Below are 8939 nucleotides of genomic sequence, written 5' to 3' on the forward strand. Positions count from 1 at the left end.
GCACCTCTATAAGAGGAAGGGCAATCGCCAGGTATGCGACAATCAGCGTGGAATCTCGCTGCTTTCTACAGCGGGGAAAGGTCTTGCATGGGTTCTGTTGAACCGATTGATCACTCACCTGGAGAAGGGCTTACTGCCAGAATCACAGTGTTGCTTCCGCAAGGGACGTGGGACTATTGACATGATCTTTGCTGTGCGTCCGCTACAGGAGAAATGTCAAGAGCAGAATCGTGAACTCTACACAACTTTTGTGGACCTCATGAAAGCATTTGACTCTGTCAGTCGCCAGGGCCTGTGGAGGATCATGTCGAAATTTGGCTGTCCAGACAGATTTATATGAATGGTACGTCAATTTCATCACGGTATGATGGCTCGTGTCCTGGATGACGGTGAAACATCTGATGCCTTCCCAGTCACCAACGGCATCAAGCAAGGGTGTGTTTTAGCACCCACTTTGTTCAGCATGATATTCTCTGCCACTTTGACTGATGCCTTTCAACACTGCACTGAAGGAGTAGGCCTGAAGTAAAGAACTGACGGGAAACTATTTAATCTGAGGCGACTGCGTGCCATCACCAAGGTGAAGGAAACTGTACTTCGAGACTTTCTCTTTGCTGATGATTGTGCTCTGAATGCTAGTACAGAGCCAGAAATGCAAGCCAGTATGGACAAGTTTTCAACTGAATGCAACAACTTTGGTCTCACCATTAACATCAAGAAGACTGAGGTCATGCACCAGCCAGATCCCCACGCTTCGTACTCAGAACCGTCCATCACTGTAAATGGACAGAGACTTCAGACAGTGGACCACTTCACGTACCTGGGCAGTACCCTTTCCCGAGCAGTGTCAATCGATGATGAAGTAAACTGCAGAATTGCTAAAGCCAGCTCTGCATTTGGCCAATTGCGCTCCAATGTTTGGGAATGTCGAGGGATCAGCCTACCAACGAAGCTGAAGGTCTACCGAGCAGTGGTGCTTCCAACTCTGCTGTACATCTGCGAGATGTGGACTGTCTATCGGAGTCATGCACGAAGGCTCAATCACTTCCACATTTCCTGTCTGCGAAAGCTTCTAAAAATCAGATGGCAGGACAAAGTGCCCGATACTGATGTCCTGGCCAGTCTGCCGTCAGTTTACACATTGCTGATGAGAGCCCAGACCAGGTGGGCCGGACATGTTGTGAGAATGTCAGATGAACGTGTTCCTAAACAGCTCTTCTACGGAGAACTCACTCAGGGAAAGCGTTCCCATGGAGGACAAAAGAAGCGGTTCAAGGACACACTGAAGACCTCTTTGAAGTCCTTCGAGATCAACACCGCCACATGGGAAACCTTCACACTGAACTGTTCAGCATGGCACAGCCTCATTCACACAGGCAGTAATACCTCTGAGGCGAGGCGTATTTCTGAGGCTGAAAAAAAGCATGAGCTGCGCAAGTCCAGAGCTGCTCGTACACCGACAGTGCCATTATATGTCTGCCCGACGTGTGACAGGATATTCCACGCCCGAATCGGACTGATCAGTCATCTCCAGACGCACAGAGCCCGGTCATCGAAAGAATGAGTTGTTGAGGTCTTCATCGATAACGATGGACGAACATCATTCCAGGATTCTGTCTTCCATCTTTAAGCCTGATCTATATTATCTCCTCATAAATGTATGACCTTGCATTTTGCTGCATTAAAACACAAATTGTTCAAAAAAGCCCATCTTTCCAAGCAATCAAGATAGATCTGTATAACTGAGCTGTGCCCATCATTATTTACCACTCCACCAACGTCTGTGTCATCTGGAAACTTTACTAGCAATGATTTCATATGATAAGGCACTTCGAGCTTTGGGTGGGTGCACTTTTAATTAGTTTATATAATCTAAATAATGAATAAATATAATTTAATTAAATATGGCAACACGACTTGTACACAATGAAAACTAAAGGACACATTTTCCAAAGAATTCACCATTTGCATTTACAGCCATAATTTCAAGAGAGCTCAGCTCTCAACCTTCTGGTCTTTTGGAAATCTGGCCACTTATTTTGGTGTCTGTCAGTGTGTCTACCCTGCAGTTGGAATGTGTGATTGCGGCACAGATAGGCATACCCTAGCTATCTGAGGTACCGATAGAAGTGAAACCACAGGAGCAGGTGCTTCAGTGTAATCTATACAAGCCTGCCCAGGGCCTGAATACTTACTTGGGTAGCTAGCCCATGCTGCTACCACTTCACTATTAGTTGTACCTGTGGTAGCTAGATTAAAGCTAGCTCAAGTATGACTACACGCACGGCAATCACACCTCCAACTGCAGGGTAGACATACCCATAGACACCAAAATAAGTGACCAGATTTCCAAAAGACTGGAATGTTGGGCACTAAGTTCTTTTGAAAATGTTAATAGCTCACAGCTTCAAGCCATAGCTAGACTAAGAAAATAGTTAAAACATGTTAGCTAACATATTTTTAAACACAATTTATTTTCCTAGTCTAGCCATAACCTAAATGGGAGTTCAACTCTCACAAAAATCTAGCCTTTAAACATCTGATTGTCTGTCTGAGAATTATCAGGGCTTATGGATAGGCACAGGAGAGTTCCTGTGCATTCTAGTGTCTCTAAAATCTACTCTAGATCTTTTTTAAAAAATGAACTCCATCTATATTTGACTGTACCTAGTGGGTTTTCCACAATTATTAGCCTCAAATCTGAGGCTTTGGAGGCCTACATTGTGGGGCTTATAGCAAGAAGGCAGGGCATATGCATAGAGCATTGTTTAATTTTTTTCAGTGTTTTGCTTTGAACTGTTAGGGATTTATTTGTCTAGCATTTGGTAAAGACTTATCAAATGCTAGAAAGGCAACCTGTTACACATAGTATAACCAATTTTAACATGCATATATATACATAAATAAGGAACTTTACATCCCAGTTGTTAGAACACATTCATATGTAACTCAAACGGGTGAAAGTAACTCCAAATAATAAATATACAAGGGAGTACATATGTGGTCTAGATGAAATTATTGTAATGTGGGTGCACAATTGGTTGAAACTCTGTACTCAGAGTAGTTATCAATAGTTTGCTGTCAAACTGAGAGGTATTATCTAGTGGAGTCCCACAGGGGTTAGTACTAGTCAATATTTTCATTAATGACATGGACAACAGAATAGAGAGTATTCTTATAAATATGCAAATGACACCACAGTGGGAGTGGTTGGAAGACAGGATTAGAATTCAAAAGGACCTTGACAAATTAGAGAACTGGTCTGAAATCAATAAGATTGTCAATAAGACAAGTGCAAAGTTGGGAAGGAAAATCAAATGCACAACTACAAAATGGGGAATAAATGGCTACGATGTAATACTGCTGAAAAGGATCTGAGGGTTATAGTGGATCACAAAGTGAATGAATCAACAATGTGATGCAGTTGTGGAACAGGCTATCATTCTGGGGTGTATGAACATGCATGTTGTACCTAATACACGGGAGGCAACTGTCCTGCTCTACTTGGCACTGGTGAGGCTCAGCTGGAGTACTGTGTCCAATTCTGGGCACTACACTTTAGGAAAGATGTGGACAAATTGGAGAGTCTAGAGAAGAGCAACAAAAATTATAAGACTTAGAAAACCTAACCTAGAGGAAAGGTTAAAAACATTGGGCATGTTTCTTCTTGAGAAAAGAAGACTGAGGAGGGACCTGATAAAGCTTTCAAATACATTACGGGCTGTTATAAAGAGGAGGATGATCCATTGTTCTCCATGTCCACTGAAGGTAGTACAAGAAGTAACGGACTTAATCTGCACCAAGGAAAAACTCTCTAGGTAGATATTTGAAAGATTTTCCTAACTATAAGGGTCGTTAAGTTCTGTAATAGGCTTCCAAGTGAGGTTGTGTAATCTCCATAATTGGAGGTTTTTAAGAACAGGTTGTATGAACACCTGTCAGGGATGGTCCAAGTTTATTTGGTCCTGCCTCAGCACAGAGGTCTGGAATGGATGACCTCTCAAGCTCCCTTCCAGTCCAACATTTCTATGATATGATGAAACCTATAAAACAGACATAAAAGTACCAGCCAGAAGCTTTAATTTCACCTTATTGGCTCTAAAACACATGACTGAAATCATATTACAATTGTTTTTAATATTCACTTGTAGATTACTTGAGAATAAAACACCTGAATCATTGCAGTAGTGTATCAGTTGCAAATAATATTTTTACTACTCCTACCAAAAAAAGTAAAGGCATGATTGAACTTTGGCAAGAAGACTCATTTTTTCAAATACATGAAAATTTTAGGGCCTAAAAATAGTTGACAGTGGCTAAACTGACATAATATTTCAAAAATGAGTTTGAAAAAATGTCTTGCATGTGGCTTTTTAATCAAAAAGGAAATGCGAATTGATCATTTAAGCTTGTATTTTAAAAGATAAGGTCTTACTCTTCTCTTGGATACCACTGTGTCATTACTGGCTTCTGTTTTATCCTCTAACACTCCTGCCCCTGAAAAACATTGTGAAACCAATACAAATAAATATTGAATATTATTCTTGGCAAATAGAATATAAATTATTGTAATTGTTTATAAACATATTTACACCATTGAAATATAGAACAGTACAGTCATAATTGATTTTAGTAGGCAATATTAACATTACAATAATCAAAGGGTTTGTATGAAATCATTTTGACTCTGATTTTCAAAAAAGAGTCTTTCTTGTGGGAACAATTTGTATCCACAATATATTACCCAAATAAAAGTTGGGCTCTTTACACTGTTTCTACGTATTTACTACCACAAAATAGATAATACATATCAGTGTAGAAACGAAGATGGATTCTTCTTGAATAAAGGTATGAACCAAGATGTGAAACTGTTCTCAAACGTACCATACATTATGAAACTGCCATATAGAAACTTTCTTCTTAACAAGGAATGGATTATCTCTAACTATAATTTCTATAGTTTCTTAATGGATTGTTCAATATCCATCCTTTTAGGATATCTGTGTGCAATCTAATATAGATATTAAGATTTCATTATGAGCACTGTCTCTCTTTCCTAAAGCAAGCATTCATTATGTGAACATTCCATCTCAGATGTGGTCACTACTGTCAAACCTCTAAGTAATTTAAAAGTTGGGCCAGTAAGTGTGTGTTACATAGTACGATGTTTCATCAATAGGTATGTTACTTAAATATCTATAGTTTAGTCACTTGAGTTGTTGCCTATAGAAACACTCAATTTTGAGACTGAGGAACAGTAACTAGGGTAGAGTAACTGAATATTTAAAAAAAAACAAGGAGTCCTTGTGGCACCTTAGAGACTAACCAATTTATTTGGGCATAAGCTTTCGTGAGCTTCATCATATGTATGAAGTAAAAAATACAGGAGCAGGTATAAATACATGAAAGGATGGGGGTGCTTTACCAAGTGTTAGGTCAGTCAAACCAGATAAATCAATTAACAGCAGGATACCAAGGGAGGAAAAATAACTTTTGAAGTGGTAGGAGAGTGGCCTATTACAGACAGTTGACAAGAAGGGGTGAGTAACAGTAGGGAGAAATTAGTATTGGGGAAATTAAGTTTACCATATATACTTGTTCATTAGCCCATTCGTTTATACGTTGACCCCCCAAGATGGCTAGGTAAAAATAGCAAAAACTGTATGACCCTTTAATAAGCCGACCCTATATTTCAGGGGTTGGCAAACTTTGGCTCCTGGCCCGTTAGGGTAAGCCACTAGTGAGCCTGGACGTTTTATTTACCTGGCGCGTTCACAGGCACAGAGCCCCTCGGCTCCCAGTGTCTGCGGTTTGCCTTTTCCAGCCAATGGGCTGGGAACGGCAAACCACAGCCACAGGGAGTCAAGGGGCTCCATGCCTGCAGACGCTCCAGGTAAACAAAACGACAATGTATTAGATATTCAATTCAATGATTCCATAAAGTCTAAAAATCATCAAATTTTGGTGTAGACCCATTTTATAAGCCGACCCCCACGCTTTGATGCGTCACTTTTTTACCAAAAATATTCTGCTTATGAACGAGTATATACAGTAGGGTTTGTAATGACCCAACCACTTCCAGTCTTTATTCAGGCCTAGTCTGATGGTATCTAGTTTGCAAATTAATTCCAGTTCTGCAACTTCATGTCAAATCTGACATCAGGAATCATAACATTCAAAAACCAGTACGAGAACACTTCAGTCTCTCTTGTCACTCAATAACAGACCTCAAAGTGGCAATTCTTCAACAAAAAAACTTCAAAAACAGACTCCAACGTGAAGCTGCAGAACTGGAATTAATTTGCAAATTAGATACCATCAGACTAGGCCTGAATAAAGACTGGGAGTGGTTGGGTCATTACAAAACCTAAACTTAATTTCCCCAATACTAATTCATCTCCACTGTTACTCACACCTTCTTGTCAACTGTCTGTAATGGGCCACTCTCCTACCACTTCAAAAGTTATTTTTCCTCCCTTGGTATCCTACTGTTAATTGATTTATCTTGTTAGACTGACCTAACACTTGGTAAAGCACCCCCATCCTTTCATGTATTTATACCTGCTCCTGTATTTTTTACTTCATACATCGGATGAAGTGGGTTCTAGCCCACAAAAGCTTATGCCCAAATAAATTTGTTAGCCTCTAAGGTGCTACAAGGACTCCTCATGTTTTTTGCTAATATAGACTACCATGGCTACCACTGAAACCTGAATATTTTAAAAAATCCTTTTATAAAAGGCTGCCTATACTTTGCCACAAATCCAAGTAATATTGTTTTCAACCTGTGTATAAGAACTTTAGCTTATTCCATAATAGATTTCATTAATGAAAATATGCCCAGCATAAAACAGTAATATTCCAGAAGTTTTGTTTACAAACTTTTAAAAGTCTGTAGCTCACACTTTATTTTTAAACTGCTTAACAATTACAGGCCAAATGTCTGTCTTTCTTTCTTTTATTTGACACCTCAGCTTTTGTAGCTTGCTATCAGAAGAACTGATAGACTTACCTGTGATGGACAAAGAAGGCATATCTTGTTAAAACTATCTTCTCTGGGTATCAGCAGAACACAGGTAATTCATTGTTCAGACAAGTAACAAAAAGGTTTACCACGGATTTCCTCTACCACAGGGAGAACTGAACAATTCTCCCTGATCCAGAGACCCAGTATGAAGGGCCTACAGAAGATTTTGTTCTGCCTGGGATCATGTTTTCCCTCTATTTTGCAACAAGCGAGGAGGGATGCCTAGAGGCAGTTTGCTTGATGGTCCACTGGAATCTAGACATGTTTTCAAATACAAAGACTAAGAGGGACATCAGTATATTCAGGACTGCCCTTGTCTCTAGTAGACACAAGATGGGTGCGGTAATATCTTTTATTGGACCAACTTCTGTGCGTGAAAGAGACAAAGTTTGTGTCTCTTACCCACAGAAATTGATCCAATAAAAGATATTACCTCACCCATGTTGTCTCTTGAATAACCTGGGACCTACACTACTATAACTATGTTGTATACAACTTACCTCTAGTACACAGATGTGTAGAACCTATACCTGGAGAAATCAAGTAGTGTTGGTGTGAAGCTCTAATGCATGAACTTCTCATACAGGTATGGACCCTCAAAGATGCAACACTTTGGATGGGCAGTGTAAGCTGATAGAATTTCCACCTTGCTCTAAAAAGAATCTACTCTTGTTGGGTCAGATCTGACACTGGTGTAAATCAATATAGTTCCATTGAAGTCATCTTCCTAGAGTAACTTTTGTCACCTTCCTGGAGTAGATTTATCATTAACTCAGATGCCAACAAATACGTAAACCTCAGCCTAAGCATTATACCTACGATTGGCTATTTCTAAGGTCCCTAAACCGATCTCAGTATACTAAACTCCAGTTGCTTCTGTCCAGAGAGCAACTCTCCAGAGTGGACTCAATGAGCTACACTTGCCCCAGTGAATCAGCAGAACTCAAATAGCATCTCACAGCAGAGTTCCTAAACAGGGTGAGTCAGTGTTGGGAATTCCTTATCAGAGAGAGATTACTAACTGGTAACTGTTCTTCAAGAGTCACCTCTGTCCATGTGCAAGTGTGGACTTGGCAGCCCCGGTACCAAGCTACCAGAATCTTTACCAAAGCTGTGAGCCTGCATGAATGCCCCTTGGTGACATAAGTGTTTGACATCTCAGAGTATATAAGAGAGAGCAGCCCCCACCAACTGCTTCAGTGCCTTCTCCTGAACTTCAGCGTCATACTCTAAGAGGAGAGCTCTGTGTGAATGCACAGGAGTAACTCTCAAAGAACAGTTACTAGCAAGTAAATTTACTTTCTTCTTTGAGTGCATTCCCACCTGCGAGAGTGTAGTGAGCAATACTTCTCAAAATGGAGGATGGGCTGAGTTCTTTAGTTAAACCAGGACTGATGCACTGCTTGCGTGCACCTGGCATCTAAGTAGGAGATGAGATATTAGTGGTTATTGAAGCTGCGAAATGTGGCTATCCTACATATTTCTCCTATCAATATTTATCTGGGGCTCAGCAGGGGAGATGTCTGGGTTGGGGGGTATAGAGCTCAGTGGGGGGGTCTGGGAGTGGAGGGCTCAGTGGTGGGTCAAGATGTTGTGGGAGTGGGGCTCAGTGGAGTGGGGATCCAGGTGCAGTTGGTTGAGGCTTGGTACGATGGGGATCCATCTGAGGGTGGCTCATAGAGGTGGTGCAGGTGCAGTGAGGCTTGTCGGGGGGATTCCTCGTGCAGGGGGAGTGAGGCTCGGTGGGGGGGTCTGGATATGAGGGGGTCTGGATGCACAGGGGTTGGGCGTATGGTGGAGCAGCTCCCTGTACAGTGATCCCTCCCCCTGCAGCTGAGGAGTGATGGGTGCAGGAAGCATGGAGGGTGTGTGTGTGTGTGTGTGTGTGTGTGTGTGTGTGTGTGTGTGTGTG

At 41.1% G+C, this 8939-nt stretch overlaps 1 protein-coding gene across 1 annotated transcript in view; it reads right to left on the minus strand.

The window, feature by feature from the left end:
- Positions 1–8939, minus strand: part of ZCWPW2 (zinc finger CW-type and PWWP domain containing 2) — a 112314-nt gene that overhangs the window by 42712 nt on the left and 60663 nt on the right. Inside the window, exon 4 of the mRNA XM_026649348.1 lies at positions 4436–4497. Coding sequence (XP_026505133.1) covers positions 4436–4497 — 62 coding nt within the window. The remainder of the gene's footprint in view (positions 1–4435; positions 4498–8939) is intronic.

Source organism: Terrapene carolina, unplaced genomic scaffold, assembly GCF_002925995.2.
Source record: "Terrapene carolina triunguis isolate 2854851 unplaced genomic scaffold, T_m_triunguis-2.0 Scaffold84, whole genome shotgun sequence".
Lineage (NCBI taxonomy): Eukaryota > Metazoa > Chordata > Testudines > Emydidae > Terrapene > Terrapene triunguis.